Source organism: Monodon monoceros, unplaced genomic scaffold, assembly GCF_005190385.1.
Source record: "Monodon monoceros isolate NGI ecotype Baffin Bay Population unplaced genomic scaffold, NGI_Narwhal_1 Super_Scaffold_18, whole genome shotgun sequence".
NCBI lineage: Eukaryota > Metazoa > Chordata > Mammalia > Artiodactyla > Monodontidae > Monodon > Monodon monoceros.
In genome coordinates, this window is record NW_021703774.1 from 143,115,659 (window position 1) to 143,142,398 (window position 26,740).

The 26,740-nt window shown below is 38.2% G+C and overlaps 1 protein-coding gene across 2 annotated transcripts in view; it reads left to right on the plus strand.

Moving 5' to 3' along the window:
* The window catches only part of LOC114899129 (phosphatidylinositol 3-kinase regulatory subunit gamma), an 84,063-nt gene that overhangs the window by 48,190 nt on the left and 9,133 nt on the right, over nt 1-26,740 (plus strand). For both annotated transcript variants that reach the window (XM_029229580.1, XM_029229581.1), the window contains exons 3-9: nt 490-588; nt 8,576-8,756; nt 9,148-9,273; nt 17,150-17,292; nt 19,825-20,001; nt 25,146-25,220; nt 25,658-25,828. In XM_029229580.1, coding sequence (XP_029085413.1) covers nt 490-588; nt 8,576-8,756; nt 9,148-9,273; nt 17,150-17,292; nt 19,825-20,001; nt 25,146-25,220; nt 25,658-25,828 — 972 coding nt within the window. The remainder of the gene's footprint in view (nt 1-489; nt 589-8,575; nt 8,757-9,147; nt 9,274-17,149; nt 17,293-19,824; nt 20,002-25,145; nt 25,221-25,657; nt 25,829-26,740) is intronic.

The following is a 26,740-nucleotide window of genomic DNA, read 5'->3' on the forward strand; positions in this document are numbered from 1 at the left end:
GTCTTCTAGTGTTGTTCCTTAAAGGCCTAAACCAGCTCTGCAGAAGGAATTTGTTATCAGTATAAATTCAAATTGGAGAATATTATATTAAAGGCTGTGAACTAAGTAAATTATCCCCACTCTGATCTGACCCAGCTGCCGCTGTTGCTTAAACTTAATCTTCTTTCTAAACAGCTGTTGTTTTTTCCTGAAACTCTACAAGTTCATACCTGCCTAAGGAAGCCCTAAAGGCTTAATGGAAACACTATTCCCTACAGACAGTTGAAACCTGGAAGAGTTTAAAAATCAAATACCCTTCCTTAGATTGCATAACACCAAAAATCAAAACAGAAAGAAATATCTACGGGGAGGAACTAAATGACCTCTGGCAGCCCCCATGATTCTATAACCTTAGACGTACCTACCTCCCAACTAGTCTTAGTGATAATATGTGAAAAGAACAACCAACACTTACATTTTTTTCATTTTTCCTATAATTCTGTTCTTCAGGGAGGAGGTAAATGACAAATTACGGGACATGCCAGACGGTACCTTCTTGGTCAGAGATGCCTCAACAAAAATGCAGGGAGATTACACTTTGACTCTGCGGTGAGTATTTTTCAGCATTTTGGCTAGGGTTCTACTAGGATTATTTATTTCTGGGTATACAAAGATTCCCGTATTTTATTTAAATCTTTACATACAAATTTTTTCATATTTTTATTTAATTTAGATACATAATTTTTAGTTTGGCTAACCGTCCTTTTTCTACACATTTAAATATTTAAATGTAATATTAAAAAGGCAACAGTTTTTATTTTTATGTAGCAATAAGACAAAAAGGCTTTAAAATTCCTAAATGTAATAAGTAAGAAATATACTGTTGACCTTATGAGTGAAGGAGAGGTCATGGGCACAGCCTAAGGTTATTAATGATGTGCTGGGAATCCACCCCTCCAATAACAGACTTCAGAGAGTAAAACTCAACATAGTTTAGGCTGATGAGGATATGTAGAAGATAAAGCAATTCTCAGCCTATATCATGCCATCCATGTGGGCGTATTAGAATCTCATAACGTGGATGTATCATTCTTTATATTTACAAAGATGGGATATATATATATTTATAAAAAAACTTTATATATATATATATATATTTTTTTTTTTTTTTTTTTTTTGCGGTACGCGGGCCTCTCACCGTCGTGGCCTCTCCCACTGCGGAGCACAGGCTCTGGATGCGCAGGCTCAGCGGCCATGGCTCATGGGCCCAGCCGCCCCGCGGCATGCGGGATCCTCCCGGACCGGGACACGAACCCGCGTCCCCTGCATCGGCAGGCGGACTCTCAACTACTGCGCCACCAGGGAAGCCCTACAGATATATTTTTAATTAATTAATTTTTGGCTGTGTTGGATCTTTGTTGCTGTGCACGGACTTTCTCTAGTTGTGGTGAGTGGGGGCTACTCTTCGTTGCGGTGCGCAGGCTTCTCGTTGCGGTGGCTTCTCTTGTTATGGAGCATGGGCTCTAGGCACACGGGCTTTAGTAGTTGTGGCTCGCGGCCTCTAGAGCGCAGTCTTAGTAGTTGTGATGCATGGGCTTTGTTGCTCTGTGGCATGTGGGATCTTCCCGGACCAGGGCTCGAGCCTGTGTCTCCTGCATTGGCAGGCAGATTCTTAACCACTGTGCCACCAGGGAAGCCCAGATGGGATATATATTTAAATAGGCTGGGAATACTGTATTAGATATTTCCACATTCAGTTTTAACAATTAACATAGCCTAAAGGCAATAAAGTCTTGTGATTTTTTTTTAAAGGAATATCTAAAGAAAAGAATAATGATAACAATAGTGACAATAACAACTTCCTTGTACTAAGCATTTTACATTCAATATCTATTTATTTATCAAAACAACCTTATGAGGTAGGTATTATTAATATTTCCATTTTATAGATGAAGTAACTGAAGCTTAACTTTGTTAAGAAACTTGTCCTAAAGACGCTTAGCTTATAAGTGGCAGAGGATGAGTTCAAATCCAGACTTATCTATCTCTTTGTTGCCTTTCCAGCCTAGTATCTTTAGGAAAAATAATCCCATATTTTATGCTAGAAATTTGGGGTTTATATCAGTTTCTAGTAAAGACATTAATACCTTAGGACTTCAGTTGTGCTGAGGAATAATTAGTGTTCTACAGTGATTCATTCAGCTTAATTTTTTCCCATTCCAGTCAGGCTTGTCTCTACTACTCTACACGGACAGCTAAACCAATGGCCACTTCTCTCTTACCTTACCTGACCTCTTAGCAGCATTAGTCACAGACACTTCTTCTTAGAAACAGTTTATTGTCTTGGCTGTTGTGACATCACCCTCTCCTAATTTCCTTCCTAACTCCTTTGCTCAATATCCCAGGGCTCAGAATTGGGCCTCCTTTTCTCCATTCTCCCAAGGTGAGCTTGTCCTCTCCCATGGCTTTAATATACAGCTTCGTGGTGATGATTCATAAACCTTATCTCCAGCTCTGACCTCCTGAATTCCAGATGCATATATCCAGTTGCTACTTAGATAACTAGAGGACATACTAATTTTAATATAATCAAAGCAGAATTCTTGATTTCTAATGCATCTCCTCTACCCAGACTGTTTCTCTTCTAGTCTTTCCTTTTTTCAGAAGCAGAACCACGATCTCTACAGTTACTAGAACCACAAATCTTTTTTTTTCCTCCCTTTCCCTCAGCCTCACATCCAATCCATCATTAAACGAGCCCTGCCAACTCTACCTCCAAATCTACATCCATAATCTCTTCACACTTCTCTACCATCCAAATCTAAGCCACCATCTTCTTGCTTATATTTCATAGTTACCTCCTAACAGATTTGGATATGTAGAAAGTTGGGAGAGAAGATTTGCAGGATTAGGTAACAATAGGAACAAAGATATGAAGGTGAGGAACTATAGAGTCCTGTTCTGTGAGATGCAATCCCATTTGGCTAGAGGGTAACATTTGAAAAGAGGAAAAAGCAGTAGGGGATAGAAGGTTGGAAAAGGGTCATGTTGAAGAGGGCTTTGAATTCTAAAATTTGGAGTTTGTGTTTATTATCATAGGGAGGAGGGGGAACCATTTCATTTTTTAAAAAAATTTATTTATTTTTGGCTGCGTTGGGTCTTCGTTGTTGCACGTGGGCTTTCTCCAGCTGCAGCCAGCAGGGCCGTTCTTAGCTGCGGTGAGCAGGCTTCTCATTACAGTGGCTTCTCTTTGTTGCGGAGCATGGGCTCTAGGCACGTGGGCTTCAGTAGGTGTGGCTTGCGGGCTCTACAGCACAGGGTCAGTAGTTGTGGCACACGGGCTTAGATGCTTCGCAGCATGTGGGATCTTCCCAGACCAGGGCTTGAAACCCTGTCCCCTGCATCGGCAGGTGGGTTCTTAACCACTGTGCCACCAGGGAAGTCCCCCATTTCATTTTTTAAATAGGGAAGTTATATGATCAGACCATATTTGACTAGAAAAAAATAAAAGAGGATAGAGACTAGTAAAGAGTTAAAAGGCTATTAGTAATTGAGAGGGAATGATCATCCAGAATTAGATTTATTCTTTAATCATTTAATATTATTGAGTGCCCACATTGTTCTAGGAAAAGGAAATGATGGACAAGTCAGACATGGTCTCTTGTCTATAGTGTTTATATTTGGGAAGGGGTATTAGTGGGGGAGAGGGAGACAAAATAAACACATAAAAAAGAAATGAGGGAGTTCCCTGGCAGTCCAGTGGTTAGGACTTGGCATGGCCCTGGGTTCAATCCCTGGTTGGGGAACTAAGATCCCGCAAGCTGCGAGGTACAGCCAAAAAAGAAATGAGACTGAATCACTTTGTTGTACACCTGAAACTAACACAATATTGTAAATCAACTTAGTTCAATAAAAAAAAAAAGAAAAGATAATTTCACAGTGTATGAAGTGCTATATAGGGAATACATAAGGTTATCTGATAACAGAATATGAGGAAAGGGAATTTCACATGGTTTTCATGAGGGCCTCTCTGAGGATATGACTTTGGAAAACTGAAGGATTAGAAAGAGCCAGCCAGAAAAGTGTTCCAGGGAGAGGGAACAGAAAATGCAAAGACACTGATTTTGGAAAGATTTGGTGGATCCAATGAATGCAGAGACTGCTGTGCCTGGCTTCCAGTGTGAACCACAGAGTGGTAGGAGATGAAGTTGAAAGTGGGGAAGAGCCCAATGCAGAGAGCCTGATGAGCCATGGTAGGGAATTTGAACTTTATTTCTAAGTGCAAAAAAAATTAATAAAAGGTTTTAAGCAGGAAAATGACATGATTGAAAGATTAAATGAACTATTACGTAGGATGGTGGCTCTAGGAATGGAGTTGAGGAACCAAAGTAAGAGGCAATGTGGAGCTAAGAGCTAAAAGAATTTGATAATAGAAAAGGTATGAGGTTGAGGAGGAGTTAAAAGTGACTGGTTTGACCCCTGCGGGGCTTAGAATGAATGTGCCATTTATAGAAATAGGAGAGCCAGGAGCAGTTGATTTTTAGCTGCTTCAGAACTTCCAGGTTAAAAAATATCTAGAATATGGCTAGAAATTTAGGTTTAATGCTTAGGAGAGAGTATAGGGCCAGAAAAAGATTCAGGTACCATCTATATAGAATAATTGGAATTTTAAAGAAAGAGTTTATTTTGGAAAAAATGGGTAGAGGCTGAAGGCAAATTTTTTAAGGGAATAACTGTGTTTAGCAGCAGGATGGAGGCAGAGAAAGAGCAGTCTAAGAGGTTGAGAGAAAAGAGTAATGTCCTAGAGGTCATGGGAGTATGAAATATTAAGAAGGAATTGGGGATGGAGGGAAGGAAGGGAGTAGGGAAATTTCAGTCACTGCAAAGAATCTGAGCCTGGGATAGAGGAAGTGAGCAGAGTCTGAATTTGGTGACCCTCAAATGAGAGGAATGAGAGTGAAGTCAGACTGCAGAGAGTAGGTGATGAGAAAGTAGTGGTTTTTCAATTCAGTAACCGTTTTAAAAATCAGCAAATAGTATTTATTATAGAAAATCTGGATAGTTAACAAATCTTTAGGAATCTGATATATGCCAGGCATTGGGCCAGGTGCTAGGATATAAGAAGGAATAGCATGATTCTTCTGTTCAAGAAGATTACAGTGAGGGAGAGGCATAATTAAAAATCCACCACCACAATTCCTTCATGTCTTTACTTCCCTCCTTCTCTGTTTAGGGTCCATGGTCCACTATTAAAGTTACCCTTGTGAATATATCCTCTCTGCAAACTTGCTCCTCTCTCCCTTCATAGTAGTCGTCTAACTATATTCCAACACTTGTTAAATTCAACTCTCCATCTATTTTTTGCTTATACCTGGGCAGCTGAATGTGGAGAAAAATACATCATGCTGATTGGTCTCACATTAACTTTGTGACTGCTAATCTTAAGTGGGCATTTAGTACTGCCCAGCTAAATTTGCATTTCCGCAATCCATTTGCTCTCTCACTTTTCCTAGATGATAATTTCACATATACTTTTTTTTCTCTTCAGATCAACAACCCACCTCCTTCCCTTTTAACAAGCTGCTTCCTGTTTCTCTGAGGACATGGAAGCAGTTAGAAGCCATAATTCCATCATGCTTCTGTTGCTATAGCTGTCAACACGAATGTAAATACTCTGCCTTTTTCCTGTTCCATTCATGTCCTTGTCCAAGATCCTGTTGTGGACTGGATCCCATCCCATCCCTCTAACCTACTCAAGGACATCACCCTAGGAATTATCTTGTCCTTTCTTTTGTATCAACAGTTTTTGTCTCTCTACTGAGCCGTTCCCATCAGTATATAAATATGCTATACTGTCTCTCACTTAGGAATAGTAAATAAAGAATACTCCCTTGACTCTTTCTCTTTCCAGCTATTTCCTTATTTCTCTGCTCCCATTTACAGCAGTATTCCTCAAGACAGTTCTCTATAGGCATTTCTTCTATCTCTTCTTTCATTCTCTTTAATCCATTCCAGTCAGGCTTCCATCCTTACCATTCCACTGAAACCATTTTGTCAAGATCACTTAGTGATTCTCTACTTTGCCAAGCCCCAAGATCATTTACCCAGTTGATTATTTCCTCTTTGTTGAAATGCTTTTTTTTTAAATTGCTTTTTTTGGATACCATTTACTTATTAATTCCCCTCTCTTGGTTTCCTTTGTCATCTCCCTGACCACTAAACATTGGTGTACCCCAGGACTTAGACCTTGGACCTTTCCTCTTATTCAACTATGTTCATCTTCAAATAACATCTATAGGCTGACAATTCCTGATTTTATACATCTAGCCCAGAACTTTCTCCTGAACTTTAGATTCTTCACATAGGCTGCAGGATCCTCTGCTCTTGGATGTTCACTAGGCATCTCAAATGTAACACGTCTGAAACAAAAATGTTTTTTCCTCTTTAAACATGTTCTTTTATATATCCTTCTTCACTCCAATAAATGACAATTCCGTTCTGGCTACTTAAGATAAAAACCTTGAAATCATCTTTACCTTGTCTCTTTCTCTCATATCCATATCCAGGCCACAGCATATCCTGTCAGCTCTCTCTTCAACATATATTCAGAATCCCACCATTTCTCAGTGTCTCCACTGCTACTACCCTTGTCCAGGACACCATCATGTCTTGCCTAGATTATCTTTCCACTCTACCCCTTCCCACTTTGAATGGTCTCACCTCAACCTAGCAGCTAGAATGAGCCTTTTAAAACACGAAATAGATATCATTCTGCTCAGACCCTCTTGTGTTTCCCTGTCTTACTCAGCAAAATCCAAAGCCATTACGATGACCCATAGGCTATTAAATGATCTAAGCTCGTTTTATATCTTTTACTTTGTCTCCCACTACTCTCCTTTTTGCTCATTCAGCCCCAGCATCACTGGCCTCATTGCTGTGCCTGGAATATGCCAAGCTTGCTTCTACCTCAGGGGCTTTGCACTTGCCGTTCCCTCTGTCTGGAAAACTTCTCCCCCAGATATCTGCTGTGCTAGCTCCCTCAATTCATTTAGGACTCTGCTAAATGTCGCCTGAACAGAGTGGTTTTCCTTGTTTAGCATGTATAAAATAGCAATCTCTCCACCCCCAGAATGATCTCTTCCCTTTACTCTGCTTTATTTTTTTTCCAAAGGACTTAATACCAGTTGATATATCTAGTTGTATATTTTATATGTTCTATCTTAATGAAAAATTCTTTATCCTCTTTATAAATATGGAGATACATTCCTCATGCTGCTAAACTGGAAGTTCTGTGAGAGCGTGTACTATATCTGGCCTGCTTATCATTATGTCCACTGTGCCTCATACAGTTCCTGGCACATAGTAGATGTTCAATAAGTTTTTTTTTGAATGAATGAGTGCTTTTTAGCTTTTCTCTAGCAGAAAGACCAGCTTGCATTTATTGTGGGTGTATGTGTGGGTATATACACCTATAGAAACTGCATATGATTAGGTGGTCCTTCTAATGTACATTTTACAGGAATAGTTCTTCATCCATCTAAACACTGACCTTCTGAGCATTAAATTTAAATCAGTCCATAGATTCAAACCAATTGTGTTTGACCTTTCACAAATCCCAGTGGTTCATTTATCATGTGTAATGGCATGGCATAAAGAGATACAGAAGCATATTTTTTCCCCATTAAGTCTGCATTCTGCTATAAGAACAGCTGAATGGGAATGGTGCAGTATTTTGCTATGATATAATGAATACATCTGCTCTGGTTTTAGATTATACCTTATGGGACTTGTAAAACATTGCCATTTTAAGCTTTGGTTATAAATTATCTTTTAAGGGACCATTGGATATGACTCAGTAAGCAAAAGTGGTCTAAACTATTCAAGCATCAGATTACATCCATCTAATATAAATGACTCTTCAAAAGCTGTACTTTGTAAAACAGTTGAATGACAGTTGAATCATTTACATATTGCGATAGCCTAAATAAATAGTCATTTCCAAGAATTATAAGCAAATATAAAAGAAAAAATAATGTAAGGTGCTAGATTAATTACTCAGTTATAAATCATTCAAGGAGCTTAATTATGTTTGTGCATTAACAATAAAACCTTGAGTGCTGTGTTGGTGTATGTGTGACAAATGGTTATCATCCCCCTTCATGTAGAGATTGCTTCTGCTTCCCTCCACAGACACACAACCACGTATCTTTAGATCCCAAAGAGATTGTCCCTGTTCTTCCTGATATAGAATTTAAATTTAAAAATTCATTCAGAAAATAAACAAAAGGTACAATTTACTTGTGTTTTGATTTTTTTAGTGATTATTTTTGCTAAATTTGTTGATACTGGAAGCTGTGTAAGTATGCTGACCTTTAGTAACCAAGATATTTTATAGACAAAAGAAATAGTTGTAAAAAAATATGATATTATGTATACTTCTACACACATAACATGTGCCTTTTTACCCATTCCAGTTTCATTAACATAGTAAAAACTTGTTTATAATGTAATACCAAGCTTTCATATCTCCATGTGAAAGTAGTACTTCAATAGAATTTTTTGGGAAAAAAATCTACAGTTGTTGTCTTGTTCACAGGAAGGGAGGCAATAATAAGCTAATAAAGATCTATCATCGAGATGGTAAATATGGCTTTTCTGATCCTCTGACATTTAATTCTGTGGTGGAGCTCATTAGCCACTATCATCATGAATCTCTTGCTCAGTACAATCCCAAACTTGATGTGAAGCTGATGTACCCAGTGTCCAGATACCAACAGGTATGATTACACAATTTTTTTTTGGCTGTGCTGTGGAGCATGCAAGATCTTAGTTCCCCCACCAGGGATCGAACCTGTGCCCCCTTCAGTGGAAGTGTGGAGTCTTAACCACTGGACTGCCAGCGAAGTCCCATGATTACACAAGCTCTTGATAGCTAATTGGCAAGTCATTATTTAACAACATCATTTGATTCTGACTTACCAGGCTTATCAGTTAGAAAAAAGAAGAAATTTAGACGTTTAAAATTTCATACTTAAGATTTAAGATATTTTTAGAACTTATTTTGTGGCTACTACTCCTTAATAGCTTGTTGTATGTGTTTATTAACTTTATATAAAAATAATTCTGTTTATGTTTCCTATTCTTTATTTCTTTTGTTTACCTGTATAGGATCAGTTGGTAAAAGAAGATAACATTGATGCAGTAGGTAAAAAACTGCAAGAGTATCACTCTCAGTATCAGGAAAAGAGTAAAGAGTATGACAGGCTATATGAAGAATATACCAGAACATCCCAGGTTAGTATATTTTTGTTGTTTAGGCCAATAAGTATGCAATAAGTATTATAGTTATATCGGATTTTCTATAATTTTATAATTTTCTATAATTCACCTGACAATCTTTAGCTGTCTTAATACCTTTTTTTAATTTAAAAAGTTTTTAAATTTATTTTTTATTGATGTATAGTTGATTTACATATATAAATTCTTATATATATTTATATATAAAAATTATTTTTCAGATTCTTTTCCATTATAGGTTATTACAAGATATTGAATATAGTTCCCTGTGCTACACAGTAGGACCTTGTTGTTTAAGCTGTCTTAATATCTTTTTGTTTTTAGTTGAAGTATCCTTGATTTACAATGTTGTGTTAGTTTCTGGTGTATAGCAAAGTGATTCAGTTATACATATGTATACGTATTCTTTTTCATATTAATATCCTTTAATATCAAATAAACTGGTTTGAATAATACCAACTTATTATTGAATAAGTTTTCAATAGGGTATAAACACTGTGCTCCTATACATCTTTATTCCTCCCCCTTTATATTGTTACTACCACTGATTACATTTTTATACATTGCCAGTTAGCATAGATTTATAATTATTGTTTTATGCATTTGTCCTTTAAATCATATAGGCTTTTATATTTACTTATCCAGTTACCTTTACCAGTATTCTTTATTTCTTCATGTAGCTTTTTTTTTTTTTTTTTTAATATTTATTTGGCTGCACCAGGTCTTAGTTGCAGCACGCGGGATCTTCGTTGCCTCATGTGGGATCTTAGTTGCAGCACATGGGATCTAGTTCCCTGACCAGGGATTAAACCCGGGCTCCCTGCACTGGGAACTCGGAGTCTTAGCCACTGGACCATCAGGGAAGTCCCTCTTCATGTAGCTTTGAGTTACTGTCTAGTGTCCTTTCATTTCACCCTGAAGGAGTCTCTTGAGCATTTCTTGTAGGGCAGGTCTAGTGGTAACAAACTCCTTCAACTTTTGTTTATCTGGGCATATCTTAATTTCTCCTCCTTCATTCTTGAAGGACAGTACTGCTGGTTATAGAATTTTTGGTTGATGTTTTTTTTTTTCTTTCAGGGCTTTAAATATGCCTACCCACTGCCTTCTGGCCTCTATGTTTCAGATGAGAAATCAGCTATTAATCTTATTGGGGGTCATTTGTATATGCCAGGTTGCTTCTCTCTTGCTGCTTTCAAAATTCTCTCTTTGTGTTTTGACAATTTGACTATAATGTGAAATACTTGTTTTTTTTAATATGTCTATAGTTTATAATTGTTAACTGTGAAGGATATTCCAGTATTACTGTGCTTCATGGTACCTTGTTTTGACCCTAGAATTAATGTTCTTGATTTCTCAGCCCCAAAGCCCTTGATCTTATTTCTAAGCTAGTGTCTGTGGTGGGCAGTGTAAAGGTAGAGACTGCACCAGGAACCTCAGGACTGGAGGAGTTTATTAGGGAATATTGGCCTGTGAGGATTATAGATTAGGTATGAGATATAGTGCTGACTGGGGAAAGGTGTGGGATTACAGTGGCCAGAACTGCCGTAATGGTCCATTTTTCTATGTGAGATGTTTGCTTTCATTTTATTTTCAGGTTTTCTTTTATTAGTTAATTAGTTATTCAGAATGATTTTAATAACTTTTTTTTCCCTTTTCTGATACTTGTGTCTGTGGTGTGCCTGTGTGTGTATGCTTTTTTTTACACTGCAAATTTCAGCTTTTCTGTATTCCTTTACCTCTTCTAGGTGCATTATCTGTGATGAGGCTAGTGTTTGAGTTAGAATGGGGAAAAAGTTACTGAGGAATCAACATATGTGGTCAACATTAGGGGATGGTGAAATTATCATACATATAATAGAAGGTTATACAGCTATTAGAATAGTTTTCAGAAATTATTTTAAAACTTCTTGATTTTTAAAAAGTGAAAAAGTTATGTAAATATGTATGTTAAATTCAATATAAATGTTGCTGAATTCTATGAATTATATCACACAACGTAAAAGTCCCCATTCCCCAGAGGCAACTGCTGTTATTAAGTGCTTCTTAGGAATTCCTGATGACCTGAGAAATGCTAATGATGTAGTTTCAGGTAAAGGAGACAGCATTTAGAATTGTGTGTACATGATTTCAGCTGTGGGTGTACCTACTCGCCTGAAGGGAGAAGACTTTATAAAAATATTCTGGCATGTTTTGGGGATAGAATTAGAGAGATTTGGGGAAAATACAGTTAAAATAGAAAGAAGGAAATAATAAAAAAATAATATGCATGTATTATTCTGTAACAAAAATGGCATTTCTTCTTTTTAAAACAAAATGAACACTACCAAACGTAAAATAGATAGCTAGTGGGAAGCAGCCGCATAGCACAGGGAGATCAGCTCGGTGCTTTGTGACCACCTAGAGGGGTGAGATAGGGAGGGTGGGAGGGAGGGAGATGCAAGAGGGAAGAGATATGGGGACATATGTATATGTATAACTGATTCACTTTGTTATAAAGCAGAAACTAACACACCATTGTAAAGCAGTTATACTCCAATAAAGATGTTAAAAAAAAACAAAAAAATGAAATGAAATTATTCTATAACCATCAAAAAGAATAAGGCAGTCTACATTTACTGATTTTTAGTGGTTTCTAAGACATATTAAGTAAAAAAAAAAAGTGAGGTACAGAAAAATATATGTGGTAGAGAGAAGCCTGTGCGCTGCAACGGAAGATCCCACATGCTGCAATGAAGATTCCGCTGGCAGCTAAGACCCGATACAGCCAAATAAATAAATAATTTTAAAAAAGAAAAATATATGTGGTATACTGTCATTTATGGTTAAAAAAAGAATTTGGAAGGTGTTATATATTTATATGTACTCAGAATATCTCTGGTCAAAAACTGACATACTCTCTGGGGAAGGTAATTAAGGCAGTGAGGGTGCAGGAGTAGGGAACTTAATCTTTACTATTCTTTTGTATTGTTTGAGTTATTTTTTTTCTCTGTGCCTGTATTACCTTTTTAAAAAATATAAAATGAACTGAATTGGAATTTAGGAGATTTATTTTCTAATCCTGGTTATGTTAAAAACTAGTGATGTCCCATGAGAGACATCACTTGTCCATGCTTCAAGTGCCCATCTATAAGATGCAGATACTGGCAACTACAGCTATATTTGAGTGTGAATGTGTGTTTGTGAGAGAGAGAGAGAGAGAGAGAGAGAGAGAGAGAATCAGGTATAAAAGGTTAGCACAACCATCCAAAACCATTTATTGAATACCTAGTCTAGGTATGAAACTATATTTGACTCTAGAAATACAGAGGGAGAGATGAGGCCCTATTTTGTAAAAGTGCAAAGTGCTCTGACAATGTTTGTTAAATATAATGTGCATTAGTCAAAATAGCATACTTTAATCCCTTTCCTCTGCATCAAATAAAACTATGATGGGTTACTATAATTGTGTGTGTATATTTATTTAAAGGGCAACGTATAACACTATGTTTAATCTCACAAAAACATTGAGTAAAAGATTCAAAAGAATATATATATAATATGAGTGTATTCTATAAGGTACAAAACCAAGCAAATGTTAACTTTTTAATTTTGGCTGTGAGCATAAAGTGGTAAAACCATAAAGAATAACAAGGAAATGATCATCATAAAGGGCAGGATAATGTTATCACCAAGGCAGGGAAGGTAGAGTGGGAAAAGGCAGGGAGTTGTGATCCAGAAAGCATACACAGGGAATTTCTGGGGTGCTGGTAGTGGATGTTCATTTTATAATAACTTGTTAAGCTGTGTATTTTTTATGTACTTTACTGTTATATCTCGTGCTAAAAAATGATAAACATTAAAAGCCCATGGCTGTATGCAAAAACAATGTGAATATTTCTATGGATCAGAGGTGGAAGAGAAACCCATAATAAATAATCATAAATGGAACTTTTGGATCTGGAAATAAGCAGAGACAGCTGAGAGCTTGACCTCCGTGGTAGTTCCTTCTCAGTCTTCTTTGCTGATTTCTCCTCTTTGACCATTGTTCTGTTCTCCTTTCTGGATAGTCATTCACTCTCTGGTGTGATCTCAAAGAGTCTCATGGCCTTTACATACCACCTATATGTCAGTAACTCCCAAAATCCTATCTCTGGTTCTTCTGCCTTCTTTTAACTCTAGACTCATATATTCAACTGGCTATTCAACAGCCCCACTTGGATGTTTAAGTAGATATCTCAAGCTTAACATATCCAAAATTGAACTCTGATATTCCACGTCAAGGCTGTTCTACCCTTTGCTTTCCCCATCTCAGTTGAGAATTATAATATTCTTCTTACTCAGGTCAAACGCCCTGAAGTCTCTCTCTTTTACATGTCGCGTCCAGTCCATCAGGCATTCCTGTTGACTTTACCTTTAGAATATACCCAGAATCCTACTCCTTCTCACCACATCCATTGCTAATACCTTGATCTAAGCCACTGTCAGTCATTTATCACAGAAACCTCCGAACTGGTCTTCTTGCCCTTATCTATACTCCCCTTGCCCTGGTCAGTTCTCAACATAGCAGCTAGGTGATACTTGTAAAACATAGGTAAGATCATAGCACTCCTTTGTTTGAGACCCACCTCTGGTTCCACGTTTTACATAGAGTGAAAGCCAGTGTTCTCTCTACAATGCCAGTATGATCTGTGTCCCTCTTTCTCTCTGACCTCATTTCTTATAAGTCTCTTCCCCACTATACTCCAGCCACACTAGCCTCCTTGTGGCTCCGCGAATATACTAGACCTGCTGCCTATCTTTGAGTCTTTGCACCAGCCATTTCCTTGCCTGAAACACTTTCCCCCAAGATAGGCACCTGGCCAACCACCTCACCTCCTTCAAGGCTTTGCTCAAATGTTGTCATCTCAGCGAGGCTCACTTGACAACTTTATTCGAAATTCCAGCTCACATTTCACTTCTCCTTTCCCACTCTACTTTTCTTTTTCCGTAATACTTCTTACCTTCTAAAAAACTATGTGATTTATTTACTTGTTCTATTATTTATTGTCTGTATAACCCCCTAAACTATAAGCTCCAGGAGGGCAGAAATCTTTAAGTTTGTTTACTTACATATCCCAAATGCTTCAAATAATGCCTGGCATATAGTTAGTGTTCAATTATTTGTTGAATGAATTTATGCAAGATAATGAACCAAAGCACTCCACCCTTGTCAAGGGTGTGAAGTCAGACTCATGGTATGGACTGGAATCTTGGGGAGGGCTAACCCTCCTGTGAATGGAGACAAGAAAAAATGGCCACTATTGCATATGGCTTTGGTTTGTGTAGAGCTGCATTTCTGCTTTCTTGTCACGACTGGAGAAAGCAGAGAAAGCTCCACGTGCTGCACACATGCCCAGTAATATGGGGGCTTTAACAGCAGAATATGAGTTCTGAGCAGCTAAGAGACTGGGTTCTGGAATTGGAATCCCTGGTTGGGGAGCTGGGAATGGGGGTGGATGGAAGCAACCAAAAAAGCCACGAGGTCAAAGCTAGAAGAGGGCTAATTCCTCCGTGTGAGAATTGACAGCAAGACCTGAGATGGGGCTGAGCGGAGAAGAGCCTTGGAGGCTTAATGCTTTGGGAGGTAGAGGAAGAGAGGGTGGGATCCAAAGGGATCCAGTGATTAGCAGTTTAGGAGATGTGCTGGGACAATGAGTGTTAAAGGGAGATTAAAGAATTGACCTCTGTTTGTGTCATAGTGTTTCTAAGTGTTATAGACCTTCCCTGTTTTTTTCTGTGAAATCTTAGATACAATCTAGATTGCTTTAATGTAATCGAATTCTTCCCAGAGAATGGGAAGAGATGGTGTATCCTGAATCAGAGTTGGCACAGGGTGAGAATAGGCTGTATGTGGGGATATTTGGCATCCGGATTACATATAATTAGGAGGCAAAGTGATAGGATTTAGCGATAGTTTGGGATTAGAGACAGGAATTCAGCAATGAGATCATTGGTGACCTTGGAAAGAGCAGTCTCTGTGGAATGATGAGTACAGAAGCCAGAATAGGGCGAGTTGCAGTATGAATGAGAGATGAGGAAAGAGAGAGAACCCATATAAACAACTTTTTTAAGAAGCTTAACTGTGACTGGAAGAGAAATTAAGGTTAAGGAACTTTTTTTTTTCAAAGTGGTGTTACTAGAACTTGTGTGTATGCCGATGAGAAGGAACCTTAAACTGGGGGAGTGAATGCTGTAAGAGGGGCTAGTTGATGTGATGAGATGAAGTGCCTGAGAAAGGAAAAGGAGGTGAGACCCAGAGCACATGTAGGTAAAAGAGAAGAGAAGGAGAGCAGGTATAAATAAAGGTAGGGTTACAGTTTCGGTGGTAGGTATAATGGCGTTGTTTGTGGGGGAGCTGCTGCTTTGGCAGCAGCACCAAATACTTACTTTTTCCTTTGCTGCCCTACCTACCAACACACACTACAGTGTCAGTAAAGTCAAATTTTTGGTGTTTCCTTTGAAGATACAGGGCCAGAACTTTTAATAGGTAATTTCTAACCTTGCAAGGGAGCCAAGACTATAATTTGAGAGTTGTAGAATTTGAGAGTTGTAGAATTTATAGCTAGATATTTAGATATGGGCATTACAATAAGTTTACAATACTACTTGAGATATGTATGATATAACCTCAGCTGTGTGAAACATCACAAGGTTCTAGTGTCCCATATCTGCTAATCCCCTTATGTTCAAGCCCTACCGAGCAATTGCTGATCCCTAACATCCACTATTATTTCATGTATATGTCATGCCATGCCTTCTATGTGCAATGCTGAATTTTCTTCTCAGTTAAAACCTAGCTCAGATGTTGCCTCGTCCATGAAGTCTCTGTAAAGCAGTAAGTAACTTTATTGCCCCACTTTATTGCCTCTATCATGACATGAAACAAAACCTTATAAAAGTTCAGAAATCTATTTTGCCTGTATATTCTGAATCCTGGAGGGCAGGCCCCATGTTTTATGAATCTCTTTAACACCAGGTGGTACTTTCTAAACAGTGGATTCTCAATAATCATTTGTTGAAATTAATCAGTGCTAAATAGTTGAATTATCCCATAAGCACCAAAACTTTTAAAATTGTAAACATTCAGGATTGCAATCTTTCTAGACCTTTACACATATTTCTTGATTTTCTAAAGTAAATTGAACAAAATTTAACCCTCTTTGAAGACTTTAGGAGAATCATGATTCAGAAGCTAAAGTGTACAAATATATTCAGAGCTCATTGGAATGCGGAGGACCACTTACCCTATGTGGTGAACAATGTGAACGGCTTAGCCTCCTGGGCTTCTGTTAGCCTCCTGGGCTTCTGTTTTGTGGAGTTTTTAGTTTTTCATATTATTCCCCATCTCGTTTTAGCAGCTATTCTTCCCCTTTGCATTTTCTGCTTCTAATTAGATTAATCTACTAATGAATCTGTTTAGAAAACGCCATGCTTTAGAAATGAAAGTAAGTATAAGTAGACTCTATAGGGCTCTTCTGGAAATAAGGCTTTGCATGTTGGTGCATGAACTCCTCTGCTCTGTCTCTTCACTCGTTCAGCACCTTTTGGGGGTCAGCACTACATTAGTTACAAAGGCAGAACTTTATCCTTGTCTTCAAGATGTTCAGGGTTAATCTCTCTTAGCAACTCAGAGGCCTTTCTGTGTTTCTCAGCTATATTTCAGGTAATAGTTATTTTTCTTTTATTTTAGGGTTTGAATGATGTATTTTATATACAAGTAATATGGGTAGAAGGGTTTGTTTTGGTCCCCTTAATTTGATATTATATGGAATTGTAACAAGAATTGTAAGATTTGTTTTAAGCCTAAGGTCACAAAAAATACAAAGATAATGAAGTGTGTTTTCTTTTTTTATAGGAAATACAGATGAAGAGGACTGCAATTGAAGCTTTTAATGAAACAATTAAAATATTTGAAGAGCAGTGTCATACACAAGAACAACATAGCAAAGAATATATTGAGCGATTTCGGAAAGAGGGGAATGAAAAGGAAATTGAACGGTAAATCTACCTAATACTTACAAGTGCATCAGTGACCCGAGACTTCTTTTCTTCTCCAATAATCTCTGACATGTTTGCTTTTACGCCCTCAAACTTGACAGTCCTGCCATATGGAATTACTTGCTGTTCCCACTAATGGCACCAAGCTGAACCTTGTCTCTTCTGCGTTCTTTCTCCGTCCTCCAAAATTGTTGACCCCGGCTCATCCTTTAGGACTCGGTTTAGATACAACTTACTGGAAAATTTTCCCTGATTCCCTAGACTGGTTTATGGGCTTTTTATCCCTGCCCCTGTAGCGTCTATCCTGATCCCTAGTGTAACATTTACTGAAAGTCACACTCACTAAATTTTGAGCTTGTTGAGAGTAAGGGTGGTAGCTTATTTTCCCTGATAGCTCCAGCAGGTTTTATGGTGCCTGAGAGTACATAGTGGTGCCCATGGAATATTTGTTGAACTGAAAACCAACGGCAGCAGTCTGACAATTAGTTGAAGGCAGAGCAAGACCATTGGCAGGAAGACCAGCCTGCATGTTGCAGGTGACTGATTGCGTCTTTGTGGTCATCAGGTTAAAAGACGGTGAAGGCCTGAACCAGAGCAATGGCACGAAAGGAGGGGTAGTTAATAGAAATGCTGAGGACTTGGTGCCTGACCAGATCTGGCAGGTGTGGGAGAAGCCAAAGATAATTCCTAGATTTCTGATATTAGTGACTAAGGGATGTGTAATTCACCAAAATGGGAAGTACATCAGGGGAGTTCAGGGTTGGAACCAATGAGTTTTGAAGTTCCTGTGAAAACCCAAATGGAGTTGTCTGAGAGGCTGGTTATCTGGATTTGGAACTCACAGTACAGAAAGCATTTGGGAGGCCAAGGTGTTGTAGGTGATGGTAGCTGCTAAGGATGAGATTACACAGAGAGTGAGAAGCATAAGTATTGGATCTGGCAACTAAAAGAATACTGGGAAACTTTATCAAAGCAAATTTAGTGGAGTATTAGAAAATGAGCCAAATAACATGGGGTTGAGGAGTGAAAAAGTGGATCATAAAGAAAAATGAGTCACATGCAAGGGAAAAGCAAAATTATTTCTCATATTAGCACCAAAGTGTTAGTGAACTTCTGTGTGCCTAAGAATAGTATTAAGTGCTGTGAGGCAGTATAGCTTAATGAATAAAACTGTGGGCTTAAATGCTATATTAACCATTTACTAGCTGTGTGACCTTGAGTGAGTTACTTAACTCTCTGAGCCTGTTTCTTCCTCCATAAAACTGTGGATAAAACCTTGTTGAAATGCTATGAGGACTAAGTGATACACACACACACATTTATGGTAGAGAAAGGTAGGGGTGTGTGTGTGTGTGTGTGTATCTTGACATATGGTATCAGTAAGTGACAGTTATTACTAATAATGAAGAAATAGAAAAGAACTTGTAGTTTAGCTGCAAAGGGAGTTAAAGTATCATGATGCTGTTTTAATAGTAATATAAAACTACATATTATTGAGTGACAGGTGAGTAATGTGGACAGTTGTTGCCTTAGGATTCAGAGCACAGCGAAACTTTGTGTGCTGGAAAAGCTTAGGGCCGTCATCTACTGAGTGCTTACCAAGATGTCCCAGGCACAGTTTAGTCCTTTTACATGTATTACCACAATTAATTCACACAGTAACCCAGCTTTACTTGTTCAGTCATGGCTGGATCCAGGGCCCAAACAAGTTCATCAGGATTCCCCTCATGCTGTGTCTTTTGGCTCAGTTTTTCTCTGTGTTGGCTTCATCCTCACGCAGGCTTTCCCTACGAGGTAGCAATATTAGCTGCTGGGAGTCCTAGAATCACATGTTCACAACTTAGTCCCAGTGGAAAGAGAGAATCTCTGTTTACAATATTTCTAGTAAGAGTCCTAGATTTGACTCTCATTGGGTCAGTTTGGGTATTATTCCCATTTCTGAAAAAGTCATTGTGGCCTGAGGCAGGGATAGGATGGAATGGAACACTCTTTTTTTTTCTTTTTTAATTAATTAATTAATTTATTTTTGGCTGCATTGGGTCTTCATTGCTGCGCATGGGCTTTCTCTAGTTTGGGTGAGCAGGGTCTACTCTTCATTGTGGTGTGCGGGCTTCTCATTGCCGTGGCTCCTCTTGTTGAGCACAGGCTCTAGGGCGCGCAGGCTTCAGTAGTTGTGGCATGCAGGATTCCGTAGTTGTGGCACATAGGCTTAGTTGCTCCAGGGCATGTGGGATCTTCCTGGACCAGGGCTCAAACCCATGTCCTCTGCATTGGCAGGCGGATTCTTAATCACTGCGCCACCAGGAATGGAACACTCTTATTGGCCAGGCTGGGTGGTATGGATGTTCACCTGTGAATCTGAGATGGGGGCAGGGAACATGAGGGTGCTGTTCCCAGAAGAGTAGGAATGGATATGTGCTAGGCAAAAACAGCAGATGTCCACCACACTTCAGGTGTTAGGACTGTGTTCATACTGTAGAAAGCTCCTGCTTGGTTAATGTTTTAGCCTTAATATGTCAAATATTTTCACAGAATTATGATGAACTATGACAAATTAAAATCACGTCTGGGTGAGATTCATGATAGCAAAATGCGTCTAGAGCAGGATTTGAAGAAACAAGCTTTGGACAACCGGGAAATAGATAAAAAAATGAACAGTATCAAACCTGACCTGATCCAGCTGCGCAAGATCCGAGATCAGCACCTTGTGTGAGTATTCTGGGACTATGTGGGAGGGATCCACCACCACCTGATTCCTACTGTGCTAGAGACCTTAGAGGTAGAAGAAGAGATTTGTCATTGAGAACTGGCCAGTGAGATTGTAAGAATTTAGGAAAGCAGTCCTGTTAGTAGTCGCGGTATCAGAGTCTACCTGAAGTCAAGCGTGTGGGGCCAGTCAGAAGGTAAGACTGTAATCCATACAAATGAGCAAAATGGTTGAGTTTTAAAGGTACAGATTCCTTAATGTGTGCCTAAAACACAAAACCCAGAATCTTCGGCTACATAGAAGAACCACAGAAACAGAAATTACCCCTCAAAGGCAAGGGCACTAATAGTGGGGGCCTACAAAGAAGTATACAGAATAGTCCGTTAAAGGGTTTTTATATTTAAGAAATAAGATTCTATATTTAAGTAATAGAAATATTACTGTTGATAGCAGGTATGAAAAATGGCACACCTGAGGAGTGATGGAAAACTGTGATTTAGCTAGATATAGGGATATTATCTAAATATAGATTGAAAGATATATTATCAGAACAAGATGTGTGGATTAAGAGTTTTAGGCCAGATGACTGCTTCATAGAAGGAGAAAATCCATGAGAAAGGAAAATATATTAGGTTTAGTTCTAGGTAATAATAGACTGTTATGTAATATGTTTATGGGTGACTTTCATGCATGTAACATACTCAGTTCAAACTCATGCATGTAACACACTCAGTTCAAACTCTTGGCAGGAGGAGACAGAGTAAAGACCTCTGAGGGTTTCTTTGTGTCAGAAAGAGGGAGGGGATAAAATACAAGCTTAGAGGTTGGAACACTGGCTGTTGAGTTTCAGTAGAGGAAAATTTAAGGTGATTGTTTTGGGAGCAAACAATTATAACTACACTATACTGAGTAATTTTTAGTAGCACTCCTCTCTAGAGATCTTTCAGTTTGCTATTGTGGCCAAAAAAAGTCAAGGAAGTACACATAGCATACAGAAGAGCTTTGGAAGCAAGGCAGGGAGGTGCCCTTGTGTAAAAGCAGGATGTGTCTGCTCTTGGAATGCTTATATGGTTTGGGTCATATAATGAAGCTGAAGAAAGTCCCAAGAAGGCTGTGCCATGGACCAAAGGAATGAATGGAAGCACTTCTTTGCCCTGGAAAGTGATGAGATATTAAGAAACCTACCATTCCTAGGTGCATGACTAAGGGTGGCAAACTAGACCTTGAAAGTTCCTTTAACAAGTTATGTAAGCTAAATATAAGAGAATTTAGCTCTATATTTAGAATTTATCATGGATGATAAGCCATGACCTGCTTGTATCCTGCTAGGATATTTAGGGAGACACAGAAAACCATTGCCTCTTTTGGAAGTGTTGCTTCCACTGTCCCATAGTCCATGCTTTGATGTTTCTAACAAAGACAATACTAGGATTGGTAGGCTTGATCTGCTCTAATGCTGAAATTGTACAGTCAGTCCTGAAAGAGACTGGTTGTATTGCTGCATGATACTGAATATGATCTCTCTTTGGTCCTGTGTTGAAGTTGGAATAGGTTGGAATTCTGCAGCACCCAACGAGAGACTGTCATTAGTTTATCAGGTCCCTTTTGCGTGTGGACATTTCCCTGACTTCCCGCTGTATAGCCCATAAGGATTTTTTGAGATTTTCTGCTGAGATTCCAATGTACTGTTTCTAGAATATTCTTGAATGCCTAAATGCAGAATTTCATTTCTTAAATATAGAATAAAATAGTTCTTAAATATAAAATCCTTTATTTATTTTTACTTTATTTTTAGTTTTTGGCCATGCCATGTGGCTTGCGGGATCTTAGTTCTCCAGTCAGGCCCCACGGCAGTGAGAGCTCGAGTCCTAACCACAGGACCACCAGGGAATTCCCTAAAAGCCTTTAAAATTCCTTTTCAAAAAAAGGAGTTCATTTGCAATTCTTTTTCATCAGGAGCTAGTTTTCATGATTACCATTTACTTTTCTTGGTATTCATAAACCTGAATGCAAAATAAAGAATAATTTGCCATAACACAACTTAGTCTTCCTGACTAATAAACTATGACTTATTGCCACCCTAAAGTAGGCTCTGTGTAGTGTGTCAGTCCATCCACAGCTACGCCCAAAGTAACATTATTATCAGTGATTGGATCGTCATTAGCAGCTGATCATATTTTAAAAAGCTGGGATAAGTACCTGATCAGATAGATGATAAAATATCAGGCTCCAGAAAGATCTCAGGAGACTGAAACTATGATCCAAATTGAATATCATAGAACTTAATTTGAATAAATGTCATCTTACACATAGCTCCAAAAAGTCAACTTCCTGAAAGTAAAATTGGAGAGGCAAGATGGGGCAGCTGTGTGCATGAGGAATTCTGAAGGATATTATTACTGTGTCAGTAATTGTTCGGTAAAGGTACACATTGTGACTACAAAAGTTAGTTTAATCTTACATTAAAATGTATCCTAAATAAGCCATTAAAAGTCCCATTCTTTTATGCTGGGTAAACACTCCTTGAGTACAGGAAGCCATCTCTTTATCTGAGGATAATAGGTCCTGGAAAAAAAAGTCCACTTAAAGTTAATCCATTTCAAAAAAAACACCGCTAATCCATTTCGAAGGGTGTGCTGGAATTTTCCATCTACCCTCTCAGTTTCTACTCTTCATCTTTCTCTACCCTGCTCTGTGCCTAAGAAAACGGATCTATTTGCCCTCTGGCTTCTAATTAGTTTTGGCCATTTGGAGGCACTGGCAGGAGATGAGAGGGCAGGAGGAGAGTGAAGTAAGAATATTTATTTTCTGGCTTCCTCTCTGTGTGATCACAGTGAGTTGGCTCATTCTCTACCAAAGGTGTCACTCTCCATACGATACTCTCTGGGTTCAAGTCACTGCTGTCTCCAACTGATTCTTCAGTTCTAGGAGAGGTTATGTCTTCCCACTACTGCTAGCCCCAGGGAGTTTCTCTAAAACATCTCAAGACCTTTGTAAATAGTAAACTCTCCTCAACTACCAGTTTGACTGTGCCTTCTGCTTCTAGCCAAGGCCCTAACTGATACAAATTAGGCGAAATGTCATAGTATGAAATGTCATAGTACACAGTAAACAAAATGATAGTTTGATGAGGGATTTTATGTTGAAGATAAAATTGAACATAAAGAAAATAAGTTCATCCTATGTGAACTGAATTTATGTTGTAACTTCAACTTCATATCTTTTTTAGAATAAACAAAGAAAAAAACCACACAGTTAGTGACAGAATGAGAATTGGATGTTAGGTCTTTGATGCTTTGTTCAGGTTTTTCCCCTAGAATGTACTGTTTTATATGTGGCATTACTCAATAACAGTAAGTTAAATATGAATTAACATGCTAAATTTACTTGAGCTTTTTAAAAATCATTTTTAGAAGCTAGTCAGTTCCTGGCATTGTTATTAGATGTTTAAGGAGTCAGAACTATATAGTAGTATTTGAAATGGACTTTTGGGAGATTAGAAAAGTTGCCTGTGTCAGAAGGCAGAGACCATCATAGATGGAGCGTGAACCAAAATATTCTTCTCTTTCGCCTGGATTTTCCTGGGTGTCTTAACATTCCTTGTGGCAGAAAGGGAAGCTCAGTTTACAGAGGTTGGTGGTTTACAAGAAAATGGGGACTCAAGAGAAAATGTGGTGCAGTTTGTTCATTTTAAGCCTTTTACCCAGTGTGCTTGTCTCTTTATTTAATAAAGGAAAGATCAGTTCTTCAAGGATAGAAAACTTTGGATGTTAAGAGTGCTTAGAGGAGGGTATCTGGATATTTTGCTAAGAGAAGTGATAGTGTAGGATGGGGTTTGTTACTAAATAAATTCTATCAAGATCATATGTTAGTTGTTTTCCAGTTTCACTAAGCATACAAAATGAAATCCAGGTTAACTGAAGAACATGTCTTATTGAGAAAGGCTGTGTAATCTGTCTTAAAATAACTTTAAAATTAGGTGCGATGCCAAGTTATCTAGTGTACTTGGGGTCAGAGGGAGATACAAGATGACCTTGGAGTTGACCCTGAAGACTTTGTTAAAAGTGGCCCATCTACAGATATTTACTGACTATTTATTGAATATCTACCATGTGCTGGCACTGTTTTCAGCATTTGGAATAGCCATGAGCAGGACAGATCCCTTTCTTTAAAGCAGCTTACATTTTAGCTGGGGAGACAGACATAACCAAGTGAAAATAATGAATTTCAGGGAGTTCCCTGGTGGTCCAGTGGTTAGGACTCAGCGCTTTCACTACTGTGGCCCGGGTTCAATCCCTGGTTGGGGATTAAGATCCCACAAGCCGTGCAGCGTGGCCAAAAAAACAAAAAAAAGACCCATTAAAAAAATGAATTGCAGGCAAGTACTATGAAGATGATAAAATAAAGAAAAGTGTAGAGTGACTGGTGGACTGCCTTAGTTGGGACAATTTAGGGTAGTCTTCCCTGAGATGTTTATGATGACACCTGAATGATCAGGGGCCTGGTTGGAGGATGGTGATGAATGAAAGAGTTTTTATACTCCACTGAAGTTTCAGGCTATCGTCCATCTCAGTGGAATGAGATGAAATGGTTTATTTCATTTTACGTCTAAAATGTTGGTATATTTTGAAATACTGTGATTTACCTGGTGACGAAGTAGATTTGTATTAATTACTCAGATTGCCACCCGGAATTTCTTGTGGCTTGCTAAGGTGCAAAAATAGACCTTGAAATTCTGTTTTAGAATTTAACTCAATGTAGTAGGCCAGTGAGGGATTGCATACTCTGGTTTAGTGGAGATTGCAAATGTGACACCATGCTTACCTAACTAATGATTTCAGAAACAAGTGTCCCATTGTGTTTGAGTGCAAGTATATGTGTGCTTGTGGTTATATAACCTGCTAGAAAAGGAAAGTGAAAAGTGAGAGAGGTGCCTAATTTCAAGTAGCTTTCTGTGTTTCTGCCTTTTTGCAAAAAGTTGAAGGAAAAGTAATGGAGAAACAAGTTTAGGGAAATCTCTGGCCATTCTTAGTAGGACTGGGGAAAATAAGTTCCTGGACCCTGGAAGTTTGGTTGGCTTGGACGTGTCTCCTTTGTCCAGGCAGAGTTTGCATAGACACTGACACTGGTGTCTTCCCTCTGGCAGGTGGCTCAATCACAAAGGAGTAAGACAGAAGCGCCTAAATGCCTGGCTGGGAATCAAGAATGAGGATGCTGCTGAGTAAGTTCTCTCTGTACCTTTCTGTCAGAGGGCTTTGTTTCCAGGATAAGACATGGGACTTCTTAATACATACTGAGTGCTGGTTCTCTTTGTTACTTGAGGACATTTGAATCAAGAACTTTGCACCTCTTTAAATTGAATTGCCTCAAGAATACCCTATAGGCACTTGAGTTCAAAGACCTGATGAACCATATGAAACCTGGATGCTTAAGCATTGCTCATTCAGACTTCATGTGTCAGGTTATTGGATGAAACGTGTGAATTCTGTGCTTTCTGCATAATAGCAAATAATAAAGCTGTTAAAAAAAATCCAACTAATTGCAATTCCACTTTGTCATTTTGTGGTTTAAGATTTAGAAGAGAGTGTTATTCGTGAATTTGCTTTTAGATATAAGTAAACTGATCGTTAGAATAATATTTTAACATTTAATTTTTAGGACCTATTTTATCAATGAGGAAGATGAAAACCTGCCCCATTATGATGAGAAAACCTGGTTTGTTGAGGATATCAATCGAGTACAAGCAGAGGACTTGCTTTATGGGAAACCTGATGGTGCATTCTTAATTCGTGAGAGTAGCAAGAAAGGATGTTATGCTTGCTCTGTGGTGTAAGTCTTCTCTGGGGGTATAACCTTTTGAAAACTTCCTCATTGATTAATAGAAAATCAACCCCTCCTAAAGTTCAGATCAAATTAGTTGAAGTACAATAAAATGAGGAACCATGGCTTAGACCATTAATATTAGTACAAAGAAAACAGTTAGTTGCTTTAAGAGAAATACCATCTGAAATTATTTCGGGGATTTTAATTTAAATGGTAAGCAGACTAGGCCCTGCATTGTTGCTATTGGTCTTTAGGTATCTATGAAAAGTAATTTGAGATTTTCAATTGAAAAGATCACTTAATTCTTTAGTAGTCTCCTGCTTGCCTAACTTGGCCTTCATTGTCATATTAAGGAAGGCTTGATTAAACAACTGTTTTTACTTCAGAAGAAAAACTATCTAAAATTTGTACTTAAATAGTATTCTGTTGAGGTTGTGATAGAAAATGTTGGATGTGTTCTGTAAGATGATCTTATGACTTTGTTTGGAAAAGCCTATTTTCCTTTTAATGGAAAGTGAAGTTCTGGGGACAATTAATCATGCCTCAGTGAGATTTTGCCAAAGTGTTGTATATATATTCCTTAAAAAGGCAACTGTTTTCATTGACAAAGACCATACCTAGAGTGGAGGTACAGTATGATGGTCATGAGAGCAAGCTTTGGGGCCAGATATACAGGATTCAGATCCTGACTCTACCACTTACTAGATATGTGACCTAGGGTAAGTTACTTAAACTTTCTTTGCCTAGTTTCCTTATTTGTAAAATAAGGATAATAATAATATCTACTTAAGGGTTTTTAAAGTATTACTCGAGTTAATATATGTGATTTAATATACTTTGATCAGTGCTGGAACATACTAAATAAATGTTATCTACTAATATTATTATGATAATGATGCTGCTGATGGACATGCCAGA